General features: G+C 46.1%; 1 protein-coding gene across 1 annotated transcript in view; it reads right to left on the bottom strand.

Moving 5' to 3' along the window:
• The window catches only part of LOC126281966 (myrosinase 1-like), a 286,428-nt gene extending 261,416 nt beyond the window's left edge, over positions 1-25,012 (bottom strand). The window contains exon 1 of the mRNA XM_049981342.1: positions 24,852-25,012. Within this exon, the coding sequence (XP_049837299.1) occupies positions 24,852-24,987 (136 nt within the window). The 5' untranslated portion in view covers positions 24,988-25,012. The remainder of the gene's footprint in view (positions 1-24,851) is intronic.
• Between the last annotated feature and the right edge of the window lie 969 nt (positions 25,013-25,981).

The following is a 25,981-nucleotide window of genomic DNA, read 5'->3' as shown; positions in this document are numbered from 1 at the left end:
AAGGATATCAGTGATAAGATTCGTTGATGATACTGGTATCCTCAGAAGCAAGTGAAGGAGAAATACGGGATCTGCTGAATGGAATGAACAGTCTAACGCGTACGGAATATGGACAGAGTAAACGGCGGAAATCCGAGAGAAATGAGAAGTAGCAGATATGAGAACAGCGAGAAACTTAACATCGGGATTGGTGATCACGAAGTAGAGAAGTTAAGGAATTCTGCTGCCTATCCAGCAAAATAAACTATGACGGTGGGAGCAAGGAGCACATAAAAAGCAGATTAGCACTGACAAAAAGGGCATTCCTGGCCAAGAAGTCTATTAGAATCAAACATAGGCCTTAATTTGAGGAAGATATGTTTGAGAGCGGACATTTGGAGCACGGTATTAAAATGTAAATGTCAAGTGACAAGGGCCCCCCGTCGGGTAGACCGTTCGCCCGGTGCAAGTCTTTCATCTGACGCCACTTCGGTGACTTGCGCGTCGATGGTGATGAAATGACTAGGGCAGCACAACACGCAGTGCGTGAGCGGAAAAAATCTGCGACCCAGTCGGAAATCGAACCCGGGCCTTTAGGAGTGACATTCTGTCACTCTGACTTCTCAGCTACCGGGGGCGGACAGCACGGCATTGTAAGATAGTGAGACATGGAATGTGGAAAAAGCGGAAATTAAATAATCGAAGCGTTTGAGAATGGTGGCACAGTAGAATGTTGAAAATTATGTGGACTGATAAGGAACGAGAAGGTCTCTGTAGAATCGGCGAGAAAAATGGGGGAAACACTGACAATAAGAAGGGACAGGATGGTAAGACATGTTAAGACATCAGGGAATAATTTCCATGGTTACTGGAGGGTGCTATAGAGGCGAAAAACTGTAGAGGAAGATAGAGATTATAATACAGCCAACAAATAATTCAGGACAAAGACTGCAAGAGGTACTCAATGATACAGAAGTCGTACAGGGGAGGAATTCGTGGCAGACCGCAACAAACCAGTCAAAGGCTGCAAAAAAGGACTAAATTGATCTAAATTACAATTCCAACAAGTTTTAATAACACAAAGGTGAAAGTAAATTGCTAACCACAAAAAAAACTGAACTCCGCGATCAGGCCCAGACGGACCCCTCCGTGTCATACTCTGCCATATGGCTTCATTCGGATGCCGTATAAGGAGGTTTGGGGTCAGCACAACGCTGTCCCAGACATTGTCGGCTTTTCAAAGCTTGAAGCCGTTGCTTCCCATACAAGTAGATACTCAATGGGCATCACGGTGCTGAGCGTACCTTGCTCCACCTCTCCCATTGACGAAAAATCGGGAACTGAGTCCAGGTATTCCGCATGGCTGACGGATGGGCTGGCCACACAGCTGCAGTGGAGTACAAATTAATTTGCGTCTATTATCTAGAACGTCTTTATCGAATGGTTCAAATGGCTCTGAGGACTATGGGACTTAACATCTGAGTTCATCAGTCCCCGAGAACTTAGAACAACTTAAACCTAACTAACCTAAAGACGTCCCAAACATCCATGACCGAGGCAGGATTCGAACCTGCGACCTTAGCGGTCACGCGGTTCCAGACTGAAGCGCCTAGAACCACTCGACCACACCGGCCGGCAAACGTCTTTATCAACGAAATGCTTTTAAAAGAGTTACGTCATCTTTACGTCGAAAGTTGGCTAAGTACTTCTATTAGCTGTAATTTGAACCCCTCAGAAGAGTAGAGATGTGATATGGGTCTTCTGACCAAAATTGCCCAGTGTTAGAGCCCATTACGTTGTCTTAGGCGAGAGTTCACCACGGCAGGTTAACGTCTGCCATAAAACAGTTCCACAGAGAAATTTGTTCTCAATATAAAGTATGTATCCAAATCAGCTCTCAGTATCTGAAAATCAGGTTCCTCACGTAAAAATGTGAAGGAAAATTTGAAATGTTTGGCTTCCAGATTATGTGCCTGTCAATTACGGCCATTGTACCATTTCCTTAATTTTCCCAAAGTCAAGATCGTTGATTGCCTAGTTACTTGTATTAAATATATTGCGCAACACTTTTTTTGGAACCCTTTAATTGTCTCTTATTGCGTCGTGAAAGTTTGAAACTAGACTCAAAGGTGGCTACAGCCTTCCCCTGTAATGGTGTTGCCGAACTGGGGGCCCTTAGAGGCGCGTTTTATGTCGCCCCCCCCCCCCCACCCCCTGCACTTGCCGCAAGAGGGCGCGGAAAATGAGGCTTGAAAAAGCATAAACACCCTCTTTTCCTCTGCAACACGTTAAAACTTTGTAAAATAGTTTGGTTCAAAAATGGTTCAAATGGCTCTGAGCACTATGGGACTTAACATCAATGGTCATCAGTCCCCTAGAACTTAGAACTACTTAAACCTAACTAACCTAAAGACATCACACAACACGCAGTCATCACGAGGCAGAGAAAATCCCTGACCCCGCCAGGAATCGAACCGGGGCGCGGGAAGCAAGAACGCTACCGCAAGACCACGAGCTTGTATACCGACATGGTACCGAGCGAGATGGTGCAGTGGTTAGCGCACTGGACTCGCATTCGGGAAAACGACGGATCTATCCCGCGTCCGGCCATCCTAGTTTAAGTTTTCCGTGATATCCCTAAATCGATTCAGGCAAATGTCGGGATGGTTCCTTCCAAAGGGCACGGCCGACTTCCTTCCCCACCCTTACCTAATACGACAGAACCAATGACCTTTCTGTTTGGCCTCTTCCATCAAATCAACCAACCACCTACAGGTTACTCAATGTGTTTTCTATTGTTGTAAATCATTCGCCGTTACTGTGCTGGCACAAAGATTAATGAGTGCACTCCATGAGTAGCGAATAACATCCTTGACTCTGTTCTTAGTTTTATCTTTTGTTGACTTGTTTGTCAGTCAGTTGTGCAGCAATGGGCATTCTTATTTGAGGCATTGCAGCGCGCAGTTGAGTTTTTCAAAGAAAGATATCTATTTTCTGTGAGCCTCCAAGAATCTATTTGGAATACTTTATTTCTTGTTCTTTTTATTGTTGGAGAGGATTTTGAAGGAATTTTAAAGGTATGTTTGTAATTTCTTGGTAATGAGTGATTACTGTAATTGTTAGAGTCTTCATATGTTGTGCTGTCGTTTCGTCAATAATCAGAGTTTGATTTCTTAAAGACGGTTTTCTTTCAAGTAAAACACATCTCCGTGATTCGTAGCGAAGTTCTCATTTATTATGTTTATGACAAAAAAATACGGTAGATTATTTATCTTTAACTGCTGCACCTGCTAATTCGTATTTCCTTTCGAGTACGTCAGTACTCCAGACACAAAAGCAGTATGCCGGGCAAGAGGGAAGTCACTTTTATTTCAGGGCGGATTTCACCTTGCTCTGTTGAGCAAACAGTGTGTAGCCAGGATTGTCAACTAACGTACTGGCAAGTACATTAATTTTTAGTGAACAGTGTTGGTAATTTCGAATAGTTATTTTCTTTCGAGTTGAGCAGCAATTTACTTTTAGTGGATATTCCAAGTCTAACATTGCACTTCATATCACGCAACGTTCATAATGTACTTCGATACTGACTTTTAATTACATAGTTTGCATTGAGCTCACAATTAGTTTCTTTTGGCATTTAATTTGATTCATTTTCTTTGTTTCAAATTTTGCATTTCATGAAGTTTAAATTTTTATTTCATGACACCCTTCACATGTGCAACACAGCGCCAACATTCTGTGCACGCAATGGGATGCAGCATCTAACTAGTGCACTGTTCCATGCACATCAAACAGCGAAGCTGAAAGTTTTGCAAGAACCTTCAAGCAACAGATGGCCACACTTCGCTATGCACACACCAGTCATCAAGAATTGCAACTGTTTCTCGCATCCTATAGTTCGCATCTAAATTACACGTTACACAAGGGCAAGTTTTCGACATCAATTTATTCAGTTTTTCACATACAGATAGTATTTTATAGAAAGCTTACATAGCAAAAGCAAAAGTAGCGATCACACTACACTCCAAAGGGTTGTGATTCTGTTCAATGAGGTCGCAGCTCCGCGATGGCCTTAGAAAAGGGGCATGGGTTTAATCGTCCAACGGGAGTGGCAGAGGAGGGGCGGGAAAGCGGTGTCAACAGTGGCCAAATTTGTCAAGGCGTCGTCCTGTTCCTCATGGCACTGCAAAATGTCGATCTGGACCGCGAAATGTGTGGGAAATAACGACCCAAAGGAAGGGGCGGGTTCCTTGATGCCCTTTCTGCCATCCCCTTATGCCTTTTCATGCAGATTCTGAGCGGCGGTGTTCCTGAGGTGTTTTTCTGGGCCACCCACAAGTAAACCGCGTGATTTCAGTGGTGGACGTCGGGGTTCTGACCTCCATGGCAGAGGCGTCAAACGGACGGGTCCGACGACCTTCCCATCGTGTGACTGATCTTCCGTGGCGTTCGGCAGAATTCTCGTGAAATTTGGCTCCAAAGTGACGTCATTACCCCTTCTTACAGCTAACATGAACTTCTAAGCTCTGGAATTTTTTCGAATTTCTCGACAACTTGCTGTTTGAAGCATCGGCGATCCCGAGGGCGATGTCCCAGGGCGCCACATTTTGAAACGATGAAAGACGGCTATAGACAACTCTGGGCCAAATTTCAAATTTCTGCATCGCAATGGAAGACAGTTACGGGGTTTCGAAAAAGTGACCCTTTAATTGTGTTGTTCTGATTTTTAAGGTAAATAATTGATCATGTAATTTTCAATTGGAGGCGCAGTGAAGTGTTTGGTGATATCAGTTACCACGGATGTTTAACTGTCCACGTCAGAACATGGTCGGTTTTGCTATTTTAATGGCCTATTGATAATTTGTTTTTGTAATTCTGGTTTCCTTGAAGCTACTGCCAAAGGCCTACAATGACTAAGAAATTATACATGCCACGAAATAAGCATCAAACGAAAAAACTACAAAAAACGAAACTCGTCTAGCTTGAAGGGGGAAACCAGATGGCGCTATGGTTGCCCCGCTAGATGGCGCTGCCATAGGTCAAACGGATATCAACTGCGGTTTTTTAAATAGGAAACACCATTTTTTAATACATATTTGTATAGTACGTAAAGAAATATGAATGTTTTAGTTGGACCACTTTTTTCACTTTGTGATACATGGAGCTGTGATACCCATAAACGGAAAAGTACGTGGTATCACGTAGCATTCCGCCAGTGCGGACGGTATTTGCTTCGTGATACATTGCCCGTGTTAAAATGGACCGTTTACCAATTGCGGAAAAGGTCGATATCGTGTCGATGTATGGCTATTGTGATCAAAATGCCCAAAGGTTGTGCTATATATGCTGCTCGGTATCCTGGACGACATCATCCAAGTGTCCGGACCGTTCGCCGGATAGTTACGTTATTTAAGGAAACAGGAAGTGTTCAGCCACATGTGAAACGTCAACAACGAGCTGCAACAAATGATGATGCCAAAGTATGTGTTTTAGCTGCTGTCGCGGCTACTCCGCACATCAGTAGCAGACAAATTGCACGAGAATCTGGAATCTCAAAAACGTCGGTGTTGAGAATGCTACATCAACATCGATTGCACCCGTACCATATTTCTACGCACCAGTAATTGCATGAAGACGACATTGGACGTCGTGTACAGTTCTGCCACTGGGCACAAGAGAAATAACGGGACGATGACAGATTTTTTGCACGCGTTCTATTTAGCGACGAAGCGTCATTCAGCAACAGAGGTAACGTAAACCGGCATAATATGCGCGACTGGGCAACGGAAAATCCACGATGGCTACGACAAGTTGAACATCAGCGACCTGGGCGGGTTAATGTATGGTGGGACATTATGGAAGGGTAATTGGCCGCCATTTTATCGATGGCAATCTAAATGGTGCAATGGATGCTGATTTTCTACGTAATGTTCTACCGATGTTACTACAAGATGTTTCACTGCATGACAGAATGGCGATGTACTTCCAATATGATGGATGTCCGGCACATAGATCGCGTGCGATTGAAGAGGTATTGAATAGTATATTTCATGACAGGTGGATTGGTCGTCGAAGTATCATACCATGGCCCGCACGTTCACCGGATCTGCCGTCCCCGGATTTCCTTCTGTGGGGAAAGCTGAAGGATATTTGCTATCCTGACAACGCCTGACAACATGGGTCAGCGTATTTTCAATGCATGTGCCAACATTACGGAAGGCGAACTACTCGCTGTTGACAGGAACGTCGTTACACGTATTGCCAAATGCACTGAAGTTGACGGACATCATTTTGCGCATTTATTGCATTAATGTGGTTCAGGTAATCACGCTGTAACAGCATGCGTTCTCAGAAATGATAAGTTTACAAATTTACATGTATGACATTGGAACAACCGAAATAAAATGTTCAAACGTGCCTACGTTCTGTATTTTAATTTAAAAAACCTACCTGTTACCAACTGTTCGTCTAAAATTGTGAGCCATATGTTTGTGACTATTACAGCGCCATCTATCACAAAGCGAAAAAAGTGGCCCAACTAAAACATTCATATTTCTTTACGAACTACACTAATATGTAATAAAAAATGGGGGTTACCATTTTTAAAAACGCAGTTGATATCCGTTTGACCTATGGCAGCACCATCTAGCGAGCGAACCATAGTGCCATCTGGTTTCCCCCTTCAAGCTAGACAAGTTTCGTTCTTTGTAGTTTTTTCGTTTGACGCTTATTTCGTGAGATATTTGGCCCGGTCACGATCAATGGACCACCCTATATAGTGCTCTTGTTCTATTAAGTGGCTCAGATAAATTTTAGTCTATTCCAGGACGCATTTATTCTCTCCGAACTGCTACGGACTAATGTTCGTACGGATGAGCTTTGAATGTCATGGAGTCTCCTTGTGGCTACTTTAATAGTATTCCAGCAAGAAAAAATTTTCTGATATTACAGTTTTAATGCTGAAATTATCTTTTTAAATATTTCTATTTCGTGTCTTAATTATTTTGGATAAGTTACTGGAAAAGCAGTTAAGTTGTCATGGTTTCTGGTAAGAGCTCAGATTAGTAAATTCTACCCTAAGAGTTATTTATTTGACGCACTACTGCGTGTTGGAATTCTGTAGAATTAAAATTATTTGTGCTGCAGGAAACTGTCGTTCATAATCTATTGTACTCCATTTCCGACAAGTGTTACCCAGGGCCAGGTCCCACTTACTCAAGACCCTTCGGCTTCCTTAGCCGGCGGTTTACGTCATTTCGAGAGCATACGCTCGGTAGCTCTCGCCGCTGTCTGTCTTTAGCGCTGTTTCCTCCAACCGCCGCCGCACTACTTAATGTTCTTGTTCAGGCTAATTTTGTACTTGGAATAATTCTGAATTTGTACCCATTAGCTTGTGGCCACTGCCTTAAGAAAAGTTTAATGTGCACTGGGATCCCAACATGTACCTTAATCTATTGTAACTTAATTATTCTTGGTTACTGAAAAACGTGTAAATGTTCAGCTGCCTAGTTATTGGTGTTGTTTTTTTACGTATGATTTTAGGTATTTTTAATCAGTCAAGTTTAAGTCATGTTCTATTCTCACCATTTGGCAATTAAGGCCCTTCTGACCTGTTCTGGTACTGTTATTTAGATTTACATCTGCATTTATTATAGCTTTATCCCTATTGTATTCTCTTATATAGGGCGTTTCTTGCCTTAAAGAATATTATGTTTTCTTGGGTTAAAGTTAACTTTAAATTTTCTGTAAATTATTTAAATTGGCATTGAATTTTAAATGAGTGTCTCACTGCTTGGTCTTTTAAGTAATTAAAAAATAAAAACTTAATTGGGTGCTATGTGATTGAAACCGTGTAAGGTAAATTTATGTTCTACCACTAAATGAAGCATGTAAAATACCCACGGGTACAGCCCTTCCTGGTCATCCTTCCTGGCTGTATTAAGAGGCCGTAATTATCACCATTTCAGTGTGAATAATCTATAAGTACTTGTTACTGCAAATTAAAAATCTCTTATTCTTTTAGTACATCCTGACCTCGCTGCACGTTCGAAAATTTCCTGCGTCAATTAGCGGCAGTGAAACGTGATCGTTGACAGAACTCAACTGCGTAGATAATAGCAGCATGACTTATCTGCGCTCATCAGAAACGGAGCTGAACGCTCCTCAAGGTTGTCGTGGAAATTACATTTCCTCGTTTAATGATAACGCCTGCCGCAGTAATACGTAGGTACTTGAGAAATTAAGTTACGCATACATTCCCACGCTAAAATCGTTGCGCAACAAGAATAACGCCTTGCCAGGATAGAGAACTCGTATATGTACCCGGTTTCTGGAGATGCAGTTCGGTTGCAGTACGGATGACAGGTGCAACACTGAAATGTGGTAGTGGCTGGAAACGTACGGCAAAGCTAAAGTACGTTGGCCAGTACGATTCTTTTGGCCGAGACGTCTAAATTGCACAGATTCTTAGTGAAACCCTGGCGGTGTATGAACCAAATGCAATGTTCTTCCAGCCGTAGTAAAATGATGGCAACAATTTGATGAAGGCCATAGAAACATGAACGATGCTGACTGGGAGGTCGCCGGCCGCGGTGGTCTCGCGGTTCTAGACGCGCAGTCCGGAACCGTGCGACTGCTACGGTCGCAGGTTCGAATCCTGCCTCGGGCATGGATGTGTGTGATGTCCTTAGGTTAGTTAGGTTTAAGTAGTTCTAAGTTCTAGGGAACTAATGACCACAGCAGTTGAGTCCCATAGTGCTCAGAGCCATTTGAACCATTTGACTGGGAGGTCCAGGTTTTGTACCATGCAATTTCCGTCTTTTCAGCAAGTTGTAAGAACGTCTAAAATTAAATCGTTATAACTTGTGTACAGTTTGCGCTAGGACATTCAAAATGCACGCTTGGTCGCGAGGCACAACGATGAAGCCCACTTTCAATTGGATGGTTTCTTCAATAAGCAAAATTCACTGATTTGAGGGACTAAGGATCTGCATTTCGCGATCGGGACGTCTCTTGTGATTGTGTGATGTGCAATGTCCAGTCTCGGAATAATCGGTGCGATATTCCTCGATGGCACGGTGACTACCGAACAGTACGTGAAGGTTTTGGTACATGATTTCCTCCCCATTATCCAAAGTGACCCTGACAACGCCAAGATGTGGTTCATGCAAGACGGAGCTCGACCCCATCGAAGTAAGAGAGTGATGTCCTGGAGCAGCACGTTGGGGACCGCATTCTGGCTCTGGGGAACTCAGACGCCACTGGTATGGGCCTCGACTGGCCGCCATGTTTCCGGATCCCTGTCTGTGGGGCTATATTAAACACAAAGCGTAAAGCAATAACCGCTAAACCAGGCTGAGCTGAAAATAGTGATTCACGTCGTCCACAGCATCGATGCTCCGACACTTCAGCAGGTCATCAAGAATTTCGCTATTCGTCTGCGCCACATCCGAATATCTGTAGTGACGTTTACATGTTGAATAATGCTTGTGAACCGCGTAGTTTGTAACTAATTTACGTTTTTTTCATATAGTTCCAAAATTGTCATATATATATATATATATATATATATATATATATATATATATATATATATATATATATATATATATATATATATATACTCCTGGAAATTGAAATAAGAACACCGTGAATTCATTGTCCCAGGAAGGGGAAACTTTATTGACACATTCCTGGGGTCAGATACATCACATGATCACACTGACAGAACCACAGGCACATAGACACAGGCAACAGAGCATGCACAATGTCGGCACTAGTACAGTGTATATCCACCTTCCGCAGCAATGCAGGCTGCTATTCTCCCATGGAGACGATCGTACAGATGCTGGATGTAGTCCTGTGGAACGGCTTGCCATGCCATTTCCACCTGGCGCCTCAGTTGGACCAGCGTTCGTGCTGGACGTGCAGACCGCGTGAGACGACGCTTCATCCAGTCCCAAACATGCTCAATGGGGGACAGATCCGGAGATCTTGCTGGCCAGGGTAGTTGACTTACACCTTCTAGAGCACTTTGGGTGGCACGGGATACATGCGGACGTGCATTGTCCTGTTGGAACAGGAAGTTCCCTTGCCGGTCTAGGAATGGTAGAACGATGGGTTCGATGACGGTTTGGATGTACCGTGCACTATTCAGTGTCCCCTCGACGATCACCAGAGGTGTACGGCCAGTGTAGGAGATCGCTCCCCACACCATGATGCCGGGTGTTGGCCCTGTGTGCCTCGGTCGTATGCAGTCCTGATTGTGGCGCTCACCTGCACGGCGCCAAACACGCATACGACCATCATTGGCACCAAGGCAGAAGCGACTCTCATCGCTGAAGACGACACGTCTCCATTCGTCCCTCCATTCACGCCTGTCGCGACACCACTGGAGGCGGGCTGCACCATGTTGGGGCGTGAGCAGAAGACGGCCTAACAGTGTGCGGGACCGTTGCCCAGCTTCATGGAGACGGTTGCGAATGGTCCTCGCCGATACCCCAGGAGCAACAGTGTCCCTAATTTGCTGGGAAGTGGCGGTGCGGTCCCCTACGGCACTGCGTAGGATCCTACGGTCTTGGCGTGCATCCGTGCGTCGCTGCGGTCCGGTCCCATGTCGACGGGCACGTCCACCTTCCGCCGACCACTGGCGACAACATCGATGTACTGTGGGACCTCACGCCCCACGTGTTGAGCAATTCGGCGGTACATCCACCCGGCCTCCCGCATGCCCACTATACGCCCTCGCTCAAAGTCCGTCAACTGCACATACGGTTCACGTCCACGCTGTCGCGGCATGCTACCAGTGTTAAAGACTGCGATGGAGCTCAGTATGCCACGGCAAACTGGCTGACACTGACGACGGCGGTGCACAAATGCTGCGCAGCTAGCGCCATTCGACGGCCAACACCGCGGTTCCTGGTGTGTCCGCTGTGCCGTGCGTGTGATCATTGCTTGTACAGCCCTCTCGCAGTGTCCGGAGCAAGTATGGTGGGTCTGACACACCGGCGTCAATTTGTTCTTTTTTCCATTTCCAGGAGTATATATATATATATATATATATATATATATATATATATATATATATATATATGTGTGTGTGTGTGTGTGTGTGTGTGTGGTGAACAGAAAGTCAGTATAAATTTGTAAACTGAATAAAACCCCATGTCATTCCAAGCATGTGTGCCAATTTTTACTTCTCTATCTACATTATTCCGTGGTTTATTAAGTTTTCAAATTTATGCTGACTTTTTGATCGCGAAATTCACGCACTTGGGCTTCGCAGCGCGACTCCTCACATGCCAGCGATAAAAAAAAAAAGTCTCTCACAAAATTCCGTCCAGCGACTACATCCAGCAGAAAAAGGCCATTAAAGAGTGGCAATCTGGCAACACTGTAACTATCTCATGTCAGCACATGTTAGTCGTGCTGTACAGTTGGTGCAGTGGATAGAGTTTTGGGTTAGCATGCAAGGGGTCGATGGTTCGACCTGGGGTTGAGGTATATATCAAACATATGGTCAATTTAGCGCAGTTGGTACGGTATCTGGCATCTTAACCGTCAACGGCGATTGCAGTGGGTCCTTAGAGAACATTTGCACTTCCATACTACAATCGTAGAAATGGAAGATTGGGCAGCTTTGAAAGAAGCCCTTTCCAAGTTGTGGACATGAATTTATTCACAAAATAAATTCACACCTCTTCATCTACTAGATCCGACACCTGTTTTCTTTGTACCCTCCTCCAATGGTCCCATAGATTATCACCAACTATTATTCTTGCCTCGTTCAGGTCCATTACATTTCGTTAGGGCCTTAAGTTAAGGACTAGATACGCGCTTCGCAAATAATGTCCAAACTCGGTTGCTAATTGTGTGTGTTATCACCATGGTTAAGCCTTTCATCACTGAGTCTGGTAGCCGCATGCTGTTTAGCATGTGTCTCAACGCATTATTATTATTATTATTATTATTATTATTATTGTATCCATGGGATTGTGGAAACATCACGTCTCTTACCGTTAGGGAAGCAGTGTAATTCGAAACTGAACATTTCACAATTAGCAGTGTCCGAATGAATCATGCAGAACAATATCTGTCAGAGGGGTAATGCGCGTCAGGTGGAACAGTGCGCTGGACCGACGGCGCGTTTATACCGCATGTGTTGTCCACTAGACAGGTATTAGTTGCAAGCGGAGTAACGCGCCCGCGACGGACTCCAACGTACTGTACATGCGTACATGTTTCGAATTTTCTCAGTGTAAACCTCTAAACCAATGTGGCAGACATATGGCATACACAAATGATGAATATGTGACTGTGCTTCTGATCCTTGGTGCATATGATAACCGGGCTCGTGTTGCCGCTCGTGAAAATGGTAAATATCGTCGTCGACATCATCCAAGTAAAAATGTGTTTGCCATCTGGAGGTGCACCTTGGGCGTCATTTACTCTCCTTCCATTATCGCGTGACAGAGGTCGTCCACGGACTCCCCGTACTCCAGATACCACGGAAACTATTCTGGAGATCATACACCAAGAACCACAGCGAAGTACCCGTAGCGTAGCAAGTCTGCTGCGTTTCTCACAATGCACGGCCGTTTACATGCTGCACGAGCATGGGATGCACCCCTATCATTATGCCTTCAATAAGAAAGCGATATGTAGCACTGATAAAGTTGCAGCGCTTCAAGTGACGTGTCAGTGAACCAAGGGTGTGTTACCAGAAGTCCGTATATGAGCTTTGCGTCAGTGGTCCACATGGCTGCTCAGGCTCATTTACGTAAACAAAGCAGTTAACGATCATGTGCACACGGTACCTACTACCACAATAAAACCCATAAGAGATTTTATGTTATCATACTGGTACATCTACATCTATATTCGGCAAGCCACAGTGAAATCCATGGCATAGAGTCCCACTGTAACAGTTATTAGGATTTCTTCCCACTCCATTCACTTATGGGTCGCGGGCAAAATAGTTGTTTGAATGCCTCTGTGCTTGTAGTAGTTATTCTAATGTTATTTCACGATCCCTATGTCAGCGATATGTAGGGGATTTTAGAGCATTCCTAGAGTCATTTGAGCCGGTTCTGAAACTTTGTTAATAGACTTTCTCGGGATAGTTTACGTCGATCTTCAGCAGTCTTCCAGTTCAGTTCCTTCAGTATCTCTGTGACACACTCCCGAGGATCAAACAAACCGGTCACCATTCGTGCTGCGCTTCTCTGTATAAGGTATTCGCTGTATACGGTATTCTCTGTTAGTCCTATTTGGTACGTATCCCACACACTTGAGCAATATTCTAGAACCGGTCGCACGAGTGATTTGTAAACAGTCTCCTTCGTAGACTGATTGCACTTCCCCATTATTCTAGAAGCAAACCGCCAGTAAATAACTCAATTACGTCTCAAGTTATTACATTTCACATTATTGTGTGTTTAATCCAAACACCCTGTAGAGAACAAAATGCAGTCGTCACTTCTGCAGCCATATTTCGGACAAGGGATCGTATCCCCCAATTGCAATAAGTTCTTTACGAGTTTCTTGCCGCGTAATTACTATGCAGCGTTGCATCTTGTCTCAGTTACCCGCATCTCGTGGTCGTGCGGTAGCGTTCTCGCTTCCCACGCCCGGGTTCCCGGGCTCGATTCCTGGCGGGGTCAGGGATTTTCTCTGCCTCGTGATGGCTGGGTGTTGTGTGATGTCCTTGGGTTAGTTAGGTTTAAGTAGTTCCAAGTTCTAGGGGACTGATGACCATAGATGTTAGGTCCCATAGTGCTCAGAGCCATCTGAACCATGTGTTGACGCTGACGCTGGAATGACGAGCCTGTCCTTGGCTCGGGGTGATGCAGTATAGACATACATATGTTGTTCCTGCAGTTCCTGTAGGGGAGAGAAATATTAATTAACAGTCTAGTCGAATGGTCCTGTCTGGTTTTACCTGAAAAAGAGAAAGACACACTCTGTTGAGGGATTAGTAAAAAACTTAATCCCTCAGCAGGTCAGGCCAACGCGTGGTTGGCCTGTGATGTGGTTGTTGGCCCAGTCCACAGATGAGCCGGTTGCGGGAGAGTTCCGTCCTCTCGTAGAACTTCCTGGCGATGGCGCGGAACCTTTCTCGAAGAGGCAGGATTCCGGTGTCCTCGTGGAGTTGGCGCGTCGAAAAGCGCCTCGGAAGATGCATAGCAGTCTTCAGGGCGCGGTTCTCTATCCGTTGCAGAGTCACAATGTGAGCATCTGCGGCTTTCCCCCAGACCACGGCCGCATACTCTAACAGTGGGCGAACCAATGTTAGGTAAAGCGTGATGCCGTGTTGCGGTGGCAATGTCGACTGCGGGTTTAGCAGTGGATACAGGGCGCGGAGGCGTCCAATTGCTCTCCCTTTCACATCACGGATGTGATGCTTCCAGTTGAGCCTGCGGTCTAGGGTAACCCCTAGGTATTTCACCGTCCCACTCCATGGGATGGGTTCTCCCAGGATTTCGAGTGGCGTAAGCCCTGGCGGCAGAAGTCTTCGAGTGAAGACGACTGCCTGGCTCTTTGTGGCGTTGAATTTCAACCGCCACTTTGTTGCCCATGAGCCCAAGGCGTCGCACCCGCGTTGGAGGCGGTTTCTCAGCACCTGGGCATTCATGCTGCGCGTGAACAGGGCTGTATCATCAGCATACAGCGCCAGTTCGACTCCTGCCACTTTCGGCGCGTCTGCAGTTTACAGGGAGTACAGCGAGGGGCCGAGAACCGACCCCTGCAGCACCCCTGCTTGTATCTGCCGGTCTGTGGACGTACCGTCGTCAGCCCTCACGTGGAAGATTCGTTCGGACAGGTACGACCGCAGCAACGTCATGTGAGACGTCGGTATCCCTTGTTCAAAGAGTTTGAACTCGAGACCGTCGTGCCACACCGAGTCAAACGCTCGGGAGACGTCGAGAAACACTGCGCCAAGGAATTCCCTTGTCTCCAGTGCCCTCATGGCCGGTTCTACCACCCGCAACAGCTGGTGGGAAGTGGCATGCTCTTCTCGGAATCCGAACTGCTCGTCCGGGATGATGCCCTCCTGGGTGACGTGTCGCATCAGTCTTCTCGCGTACAGCCTCTCGAAAACTTTCGAGAGGGACGGGAGTAGGCTGATGGGTCGGTAGCTCGATGCCTGGCATGGGTCCTTGCCAGATTTCAGGATGGCCACGACCTCCGCGTGTTTCCACGCAGAGGGGTAGTCACCCGATCGGAGAATCTCGTTGAAAACATCGGCAAGTTGCCGGTGTAGGCCCGGTGGAAGGTTCTTCAGCAGGAGGCTTGTGACGCCATCGCTGCCTCCGGCCTTCTTGGGGTTCAGCGAGCGAAGTTGTACCGCAACTTCCTCCTCCGTTATCGGCTCGATAACGTCGCCTTCCTCCCTTGCGCCGCGGAAGGTTGGCAGTCGCTCGTGGACTCGCCGTATGTGGTCGTCGTCGATGACGTCGGCCACCGGTATGAAGTTGGCTGCAAAGGCGTCAGCCAGGACGCTGGCTTTCGCGTCGGGGTCGCTGGCGAAGTCGTTCCCGACCTGTAAAGGCGGTATTCGCTGTCGCCGGCGTAGGAAGGACTTTACCACCCTCCATGCACTGCCATCCTCAGGATTGAGGGTAGACACAAGGTTTACGCGGCTGGCGCGTTTCCCGCTCTTGAATGCGGCGCATCCCCGGTAACAGGCGACATGGTCCCCGTTACAGTTGCAGCACGTCGGTCGCTCCTCCTTCTTCTTCGGGCAGTCACGCGATGGGTGCTCCTCGGCGCACTTGCAGCAACGCACAGGCATTCTGCAGAACTTTGCCACGTGGTCCATGCGTTGGCAGTTGAAGCACTGGGCTCGCCTGCCTTTCGCGCGGAGTGGCTCGATTTTCACGTCGAAGTCGGCAATGTTTGCAACCTGAAAAATTTTCCGGTTGTCCACATTGTCGACTAAGACCACAAGGAACAAGGGCATGTCCTTGTGGGTCCTGGGCGACCTCATCAGGCCGACGTGGCGGGTCTGGGCCGAGTTCCTCCAGCTGCCGCTGTAGGAACGCCGGTTCCATCTTCATCGGCAGGTGACGGATGACGACCTTCAGCTGCTTTAGCTGCTCCGTACTCTGCGTGTAGCAGAACAGCTTCTTGGCCTCGCAGAGTCTCATGAGTTTCGCATGATCCTCCAAGGACTCCGCTCTGACCTTGTAGATGTCTGTCCCCGCGAACATCTTCAGCGGTTTTGCGATGGAGTACAGCATCTCTCGGAGTTCGCTGTACTCCTTACTCCAGTGAATGGTGATCAGCGGAGGGCGGCGGGGCGGTTTCGTCGCCGTAATCGGTGTTGTCCCGTCCCCGTCGGTCTCGGCTACCTCAGGTAGATCTGCAAAGCGGTTTGCAGCCTCGACCTGTTCCGGCGTCACCGGTCCAAACGACCTGGGTTTCGCTGTGTGGCGACGGGAGGGCGCGATGAAGCCTTCTTCATCCGGCTTCCTCGGTGATGCAGTCGTCATTCTGCGGCGTACCCTCCTCTTCTTCCCCCTGGCGCGACCGGAACTTGCCTTGGGGGAGGGAGTGTCCTCTACGGCCGCGGCTGGGCGCTTCCGCGAGGTTTTCTCGACCTCGACAGGCTTGTCAGTTGTTGCCAGCCTGGACGTCGGTGAGGGCGTGGCGGCTTCAGTAGCCACCACGGCTGGTGCGACTGCTGGCGCTGGCGCGGCAGCTGTCGTGGCAACTGCGACAGGCAAATCACTGTCGCGAAACGCAGGTAACCGAGACCGGAGTCTCGTTACCACCTCCACCCTATCCGCGTCTGTTCCCATAGCCAGACGTTGCACGGCGATGCAGTACTCGTCGGGAGTCAGCATGGCCATGGCGGCGGAGAGTTCCTCCTTTGTCAGGTGGATCGGCGGCTCGATCCGTCGTCTCGGCAGAGAGAGCGTGCGGGCGCGGCGCCGTCCGTTCGCGGAAGTTTCCACGTTCGTCCGACGCCCGCGAGCAACACTCTCACTCGTCGGTGGAGGGGGGCCAGACGCTGCCGTCGTCCGGGAAACTTCCCTTAGACCGCCATCTGCCTCACCCTCAGTCTCGCCGGGGCGATCGCCTCGTTCGAGCTCCTCCTCCATGTCGTAACCCCGTACACGACAATTTTGCCTCTTATGAAGGGCACGACAATTTGCTTTTTCAGACAATGGGGTCACGCCACGTGGATTTTGCCGCACGAGTTCCTAAAGGCCGTTGCAGGCTGTCGACTGTGAAAGAGAAAGTCGCTGGTTTGTGAGAACACGCAAGGCGAGAAGCCAAATGCGTGAACCCGCGCGGCCGATTGCTACAAAACCGCAAACAAAGGAATAGCCTCGGCAGCGTCAGCTAAGAGCGTCCGCTCGCTTCGGCATCCACAGCGCAAGTCGCGTGCGTGAACCATCTGTCTCAGTCAGTCTGTTTATATAGGTATCGGCGGCGGGCCTTCAAATCTTGCAGTGGCCGCTCGACAACAATTTAACGGCGGCCGGTTTGACTGGCACCTCCCGTCCGCCAACCACCGCTGCCCTACAGGGCGCTACCGCTGTCTTGTTGCGCGAAAGGCTGGCTCCCAAACTGACGTTCGTTACCTAAAGTGACCAGACCGATCTGACCGGGACAGTCCCTATTACTGGTGTGCGGTCCCCTTGTCACCAGCGGATACTGTCGGAACCCAAAAACGTTCTGGTTTTTAGGAATCAAATCAAGTTCTCGGTCATGTGAGATGTTAACACATAACTTTCTTACAAATCCCCAGCATTGTAAAAGTATCTATACTATATTTCAGTGTCGTATCCCTAATTTAACGTACCATGACGCGCCGTATTATGAAATGCTTTCACACGGCCGCTTGATGATGCGTTAAGGTTCGAGATTTTCAGTAATACTTGCGCTGAAATTGCTATGACTGAGCTTTTACATGTATTTCGTAGGTGTGGATGTTGCAGAACATACGGCACAGGTAATAGGTTCTTTGTTCACTCTGTTTAGAGAGTAAGCAACTCCGCAATGCCCAAATCTATTGTGTCCTGTTTACTAACTTATAAGATAAAGTGTATTATAATTGTACAGTAACTAAGAAATTGCTTATGTTTTATGTTATGTTTGTTATATTTCATTTGATGGCTATTATTCATTTCGTTGTTAACTTTAGTAGTGTATAACAATCACAGAGTAATTGCATTTCGAGCAGTGAGCAGTTATAAAATTGGTCGCAGCTTCGATTCTCAGATATATGGTCACCTTACGTTATTTCACATAACAAGATTCGTCTTCTCTCGTATCCATACTGCTTCCTTAACATTATTATCCCGGAAACCCTTAGCTGACCACATGGAGGACCCATTATCGAAACCGAACGAGTGCTTTTCCTTTAAGCTGTGCTCGGCAGGTGTAGATTTATTTTCTTGTCCGTGCCTTACTTTGCGTATATTTGATGACATTTACTTACCGATGGAGATGGCTCGCCTAAAAACAACTTTTGCTCCCAGCAGCTATAGAAATACGGAAATTAAGAAGAAACTGAGGCCACACATACGCAACGACAAGAGCAAAGAAGGAGAAAGCAGTTAAGAGGACAGAAGATTACGTTACTTCCATACGCTGGTGCAGCTTCCGCAAGATTTGGGCAAGCTCTTCCTAAATGCAGGTTTCCACACGCCAAAAAGCGACGTCACTTGGCCACCACTCAAGTGGCGTCACCGAAGTTGCCACTTGCCTTTGGAAGACCTAAATCCCTGTGATGTCACTTTTAGCCATGGCATTAACATTAAATATGTTTGTGAGCCACTTTCCTTCCCCCCGCCACCAGTTACCGTCAGAAGCAAAATAGCAGCCAACATCATGATTTCGCTGCTTGCGAAGTGAACAGTACTTGCTGGTTTTCGTATTTATACCAGTATATTACGAAAATACGCAGCTTCAGTAATACAGCTCATTTAAAACTCCCCAAAATGCATCATTTTTATTATGGTTTTTTCTGATACAGTGACTGGAAATGCATCTTCGCTGTATAAAGAGTTGATGAGCACACACTAGTTAATTCACGTGGTAAAATCGCCATAGATATGATACGTGAATTGGGATTGCAATCATTAAAAGAAATGCGTTTTTCGTTGCGGCACATTTCACAAAATATCAAACACCGCCATTCTGCTCCGAATGGAAAACTATTTCGTTGGCGCCCAACTACATAGGAAGAAACGATCCTTGTAACAACATTAAAGAAATCAAAGCCTGCATGGAAATATTTAACTGTTCGTTTTTTTTTTTTTTTTTTTTTTTTTCGTGCGCTGTACTAGTGTGGACTGGTACAGAAATCGCTTGAAGATGGTTCGAGGAACCCTCTGCCAGGTATTTAATTGTGAACTGCAGAGTAATCATGTATATGTACATGCCTCTATTATATGACGCTTGGATAAGATTTGTGTGTGTGTGTGTGTGTGTGTGTGTGTGTGTGTGTGTGTGTGTGTGTGTGTGTGTGTGTGAGCAAGTACTATTGAATAATTAGTTCTAAGTGATTTTTATTTTCATAGTAGTTACAAAGGGTGAATACAAACGCAATACTTGCAGTATATTAAGATTCTAGTGCTGGCAACTTCAACGCTCTTAAACACTTGCCCACTGTATTTAGAAAGGAAATAAGAAGGGAACTGATGGCAGTTTAATTTCAGACTGAGTATTGCTTTTAATAGAGGACATCAACTATGTTATAGTGTCTTTTCGTTCACTTGCATAATGCACAACTCCAAACTCTGGTAGATAATAACTTTCATATTTCGTCTTATTTAACTGATTTGTGTTGCAAAAGTGAAAATATTAGTTTTGAAATGAGTCTTCAGATTTTTGTCAGTAGAATCTGACACACCACACAGAACATTAACATTGCAGTTTTGAGGACGTGGAATAAATATTGGGGAGGTGTTAAGTATCATGTGTAGTTTCACTCGAGAAAGTACTGCATCTCGAATGTGAGTTTTTAAAACAACTCGATATGCAGCTCAACAAGTACCAAAATTTACTTTTGTTATCAGAAAGTGGTTCAGCAATGAATTTTCGATTATGAGTGATACTTGGTTTGTATAAGACCCACTTCTATAGGAAACCCACTTCCAAATTCCTACATTTATGCTCTTTCTTCTTCTTGTTCGATTCCTGGCTGAATTCTAATACTGTGACGTAAATAACAATACCAATGTCTGTCCGAATAATCTCAGCTGAGGCCATACCAGAATTTTGAAAGGAACATGTGGAAATAGCAGCAAACGGTAACCCTACCGTATCAGCCGCCATGCTATTTGCTGTGGCGTCACTTTACTTGCATATGGAAACCTGTCTTAACAAATGTAATAGAATCTGTTTCTATCACCTGCAAAATTAAGGAGCCTTCTGGACAGGGAGAAATACGATCTCGAATTTCGTTCATCTGGAATCCATCACATTCCTTGCGAATGGGGAACATCTTCATTGAACAAAGGCACAGCAATGTCTCCCTACGATGCACCAAACATATACGCAATTTTAGATTCGTATAGAAAAACAGATCTGCGTTGGCCGAGCCCAACTTAATGGAAAAGCACAGCTTTGTTTTCGAAGAGACTGTTTTCATCTTCTCAGTTAATGGTTCTGGGACAACTTTATTAAGGAATGTCGAATCCTGGTAATCGAGATAAAGATGTTGCCCTCAGCGTAGCTCGGCTATCAGGCTTTGAAGCAAGAATACGGGAGAAGCGCCAGTCTGGATCAAGTGCGGCAACGATTGACGGAGGACGCTAATTACCAGCTACGTCAGCAATCCGCCTGAACGCTGTTAAAACGCTGTGGAGCACAGATACATGTATAAGGAGGTGGCCTTTGATGCATTGGAGCTTTGCCAGAATATGCAAAGCGACCTCGCGTTCACACCATGAATTCATGTGGCAAGAAACCCGTGAAGATTTTATTGGAGTGAGACGTCGCGAAAACCTTCATAGACATATCCCTAAATTGTTTTCCTCAAGATGCCCATTACAATCTCTCGAGGCTTGAACATTTATTTCCGTTATATCATGTATATCATGGACAGTAACAGTCGTCTCCATTTGCCTAACCTTCTCAGGACGCAACAATCTCTTTCAATGACGTCTCTAAACTAAAAGTGACGCAATGAATTCTGCTTTGTAGGATGCCTTCGGTCCAACTGTATCGTCAGCTATCTGGAAGTAAATGAATACGATATATGTCAACATGAGCTACGCCGTCTGCAGTCAGATTGCACCAACGAAAACAGCAAACTGGATTCCCACAATCGGAACTTACTTGCAAAATCCATTATGGTAACCTGTTCATCTCCTCCTTTAATCTCATTCGTCTCGTACGGATTACTACCCAGTCGAAGTCTTAATCTGACGTCACTTCCGTGTCAGCATTGGTGTTTATGAACTGTGACATCGTCACGATGAAGACTCAGCGAGACATGTGATTGAAATTGTGGTATTTACATATGTTTTTTGAAAAAAGGAGAATGGTGATACGCGTGCTGTGAACTTCTGTTTATTTAAGATACAACCAAATTTTTATGACAGTCATAACAGGTTTCGCCCATTTTCAGATGCTATGTTCGGCATCTGGTGAACGTAAAAGCATCCATTACACTCGTTGTCAAACTTTTCAAGTGAAACTTATCAGTAAATATTACCGTAGTTTGTTAGCTCTACAGGAACTTATAGTCGATGAGTGGTTTCAGGTGGATGTGACATACCAGAAGAATCTTGTACACTCTCTTCCTTACCGAACTGAACCTATTACCAAGTCTAGGGGAGCTAATAGCGGTATCGAAATGGAAATCAGCGTTTGAGACAGGTCACATTACTTGGTAATCCACGAAAAGTCATCGAGTAAAACAAAAGTGATATTTGGTGTTCCCCAAGGAAATTATATAGGTTACCTGCTGTCCCTACCCTATATAAATGATTTAGGAGACAATCTCAGCAGACGTCATAGATTTTGCAGATGATGCTGTCATTTTCCGTCGAGTGAAATCATGAGAATATCAACCAATTGCAAAAATGTCTTAGGTAAGATATCTGTATGTAGCGAAAAATTGCTATTGGTTCTAAATAATAGACATTTGAAGCCATCCACACGAGAACTAAAAGGAATCCTTTTAAATTTCTGTTACACGATAAATCACACACATCTAAAGGCTGTGAATTCAATTAAATACTTAGTGATTACAAATCCGAACTACTTAAATTGGAGCGATTACATGGCAAATGTTGTAGTAAATTTTACGGGGCAGGCGAACGAAAGACTGCGTTTTATTGGCAAAACACTTTCAAGTTGCAGAATCTATTAAGGATGGAAGACAGTCGTGTAGACAAAAGCCTTATCTACACTACTGGCCATTAAAATTGCAACACCAAGAAGAAATGCAGATGATAAGTGGGTATTCATTGGACAAATATATTATACTAGAACTAAAATGTGATTACATTTTCATTCAATTTGGGTGCATTCATCCTGAGAAATCAGTACCCAGAACAACCACCTCTGGCCATAATAACGCCCGAGATACGCCTGGGCATTGAGTCAAACAGAGCTTGGATGGCGTGTACAGGTACAGCTGCCCTTGTAGCTTCAACACGATACCACAGTTCATCAAGAGTAGAGATTGGCGTATTGTGATTAGCCAGTTGCTCGGCCACCATTGACCAGACGTTTCCAGTTGGTGAGAGATCTGGAGAATGTGCTGGCCAGGTCAGCAGTCGAACATTTCTGTATCCAGAAAGGCCCGTACAGGACCTGCAACATGCAGTCGTGCGTTATCCTACTGAAATGTAGGGTTTCGCAGGGATGGAATGAAGGGTAGAGCCACGGGTCGCAACACACCTGAAATGTAACGTCCACTTTTCAAAGTGCCATCAATGCAAACCAGAGGTGACCGATACTTGTAACCAATGGCACCCCGTACCATCACGCCGGGTGATACGCCAGTATGGTGATGACGAATACACACTTCCAATGTGCGTTCAAGGGGATGTCGCCAAAACACGGATGCGACCATTATGATACTGTAAACAGAACCTGGATTCATTCAAAAAAATCGGTTTGCCATTCGTGCACCCAGGTTCGTCATCAAGTACTCCATCGCAAGCGCTCCTGTCTGTGATGCAGCGTCAGGGGTAACCGCAGCCATGGTCTCCGAGCTGATAGTCCATGCTGCTGCAAACATCGTCGAACTGTTCGTGCAGATGGTTATTGTCTTGCAAACGTCCCCATCTGTTCACTCGGGGATCGAGACGTGGCTGCACGATCCGTTACAGCCATGCGGATAAGATGCCTAGCATCTCGACTGCTAGTAATCCGTTGGGATCCAGCATGTCGTTCCTTATTACCCTCGTGAACCCACCGACTCCATATTCTGCTACCAGTCATTGGAGCTCGGCCAACGCGAGCAGCTACGTCGCGATACGATAAACCGCAATCGCGACAGGCTACAATCCGAACTTGATCAAAGTCGGAAACGTGATGGAACACATTTCTCCTCCTTACACGAGGCATCACAACAACCTTTCTCCAGGCAACGCCGGTCAACTGCAGTTTGTGAATGCGAAATCGGTTGGAAACTTTCCTCATGTCAGCACGTTGTTGGTATCGCCAGCGGCGCCAACCTTGTGTGAATGCTCTGAAAGGCTAATCATTTGCATATCACAGCATCTTCTTCTTGTCGGTGAAATTTCGCGTATGTAGCACGACATCTTCGTGGTGTAGCAATTTTAATGGCCAGTAGTGTACTAAAGACACTGCCTAAACTACCTTTCTCCCTCCTCTCCTGGAGTATTGCTGCTCGGTACGAGTTACCAGATGGGCACGGAAATAAGGGCAGCTCGTTTTGTATTATCGAGAAACAGGGGAGAGGGTGCCGCAGACATGATACGCAAATTAGGATTGCAATCATTAAAACAAAGGCGTTTTTTCGTAACGACGAGATCTTCTGACAATTTGAATCACCAACTTCCTCCATCGAACGCGAAAATACTTTGTCGACTCCAATCTACATAGGCTTGATGATCGTCGTAATAAAATAAGAGAAATTAAAGTTACCACGGAAAGATTTAATTGTTTGAAACTTCCTGGCAGATTAAAACTGTGTGCTGAACCGAGACTCGAACTCGGGACCTTTACCTTTCGCAGGCAAGTGGTCTACCAACTGAGCTACCCAGGCACGACTCACGTCCCGTCCTCACAGCTTTACTTCTGCCAGTATCTCGTCTCCTACCTCCCAAATTTTACACAGCTTTAATCTGCCAGAAAGTTTCATATCAGCACACACTCCGCTGCAGAGTGAAAATCTCATTCTGGATTTAATTTTTTTTTTTTTTTTCACGCTATTCGAAAGTTGAACGGTTATTGTCGCGAGTAGCTCAATGGCCCCTGCCCCCGGAGAAAAAAATCAAACTGTCACCGGAAATCTAATGTAGAGGAGGAGGAGGAGGAGGAGATTAGTGTTTAACGTCCCGTCTACAACGAGGTCATTAGAGACGGAGCGCAAGCTCGGGTCAGGGAAGGATGGGGAAGGAAATCGGCCGTGCCCTTTCAAAGGAGCCATCCCAGCATTTGCCTGAAGCGATTTAGGGAAATCACGGAAAACCTAAATCAGGATGGTCGGAGACGGGATTGAACCGTCGTCCTCCCGAATGCGAGTCCAGTGTGCTAACCACTGCGCCACCTCGCTCGGTAATCTAATGTAGAACCTCTGCAGTAGTATCCAATAACATCGCCCCGCTTGCTTACGTAGGTGATAAAAACAACTGAGAACCGTACCCTCCCCTACCTCCCGCCTGCGGCCCTCACTCCCTCCCCGCCCCAAACAGGATGTAGGGGGGACTCACCGTCGGCGTCCCAGGCGCCCTCTATCTGATAGGCGGCGGTGGAGACGGCGAAAAGGAAGTCATCGGGGAAGCTGGCGTTCTGCGCAGACGCGGCTGTGGCGCAGCTGCCAACCACCAGCAGGAGCAGCAGCAGCATGTCTGCGTCGACTCGGGGAACTTGCGAGGGCCGGCGCCATTCTCTTCTTATATGCCGGCCACTCAATTTATCGGGACAACAGTCTCCCGCGGACTAATCTCACACCATCTCAGCTCTGAGATTACTCGCGGAGCACCAGCAGAAGACTGATTCGTCATTCTCTGTGTCATAGGCCAATATTTAACCCTAACTGAAGCTTAACGAAACCGTTTTGGTATACTATTTTTGCATAATCGATTAAGATGTTTCATTACGGTATTTCATTCACATGCTAGATTTGCGAACTACACAATTTCATGTTGAGACGTCCCTGGGGCAGTCCAGCTAACCTGAAACACTGAAGTACATACAGTATTTCAACTGAAAATTTTTAGTGCTACTGCAAGTATTAAACTTGCAGGTTCTCGTGTGCACACTATATGAAAGTCGAATATAGAGTAAACTAAGTCTTCCTTTTCTTTGGGCAAGTGTGCGTTAAGTTTCCACGTAGTGTGTGCACACAAGAACGGTTGTGTTTTATTCTGACAGTAGCAGTACTTATTTTCGATGTTGTTACGTTTCGTACCAGTTCATGTGTGTCACTGTTTCGGTTGAGCTGGGCTGCCAAAATACGTCTAAAAGTGAAATTCTGTAATTTCGAAGTTGACCATGTGAATTAATAACCACAGATAAAACAGCTGGATATTTTAATGAAGTACTGTTGAACGTAAAAATATGGAATTTCAGTCTTTGATCGCTATTTTTTTTTAATGACCGGTTTCAGGCTGTCATAATAAATGGTTCAAATGGCTCTGAGCACTATGGGACTTATCTGCTGTGGTCATCAGTCCCCCAGAACTTAGAGCTACTTAAACCTAACTAACCTACGGACATTACAAACACCCATGCCCGAGGCAGGATTCGAACCTGCGACCGCAGCGGTCTCGCTATTCCAGACTGTAGCGCCTAGAACAGCTCGGCCACGCCGGCCGGCGCTGTCATAATAGCGAACCAA

Source organism: Schistocerca gregaria, chromosome 7 (genome assembly GCF_023897955.1).
Source record: "Schistocerca gregaria isolate iqSchGreg1 chromosome 7, iqSchGreg1.2, whole genome shotgun sequence".
NCBI classification, from domain to species: Eukaryota; Metazoa; Arthropoda; class Insecta; order Orthoptera; family Acrididae; genus Schistocerca; species Schistocerca gregaria.
The sequence above is the reverse complement of the archived record's forward strand: the minus strand, read 5'-3'. Positions and strand labels throughout refer to the sequence as shown.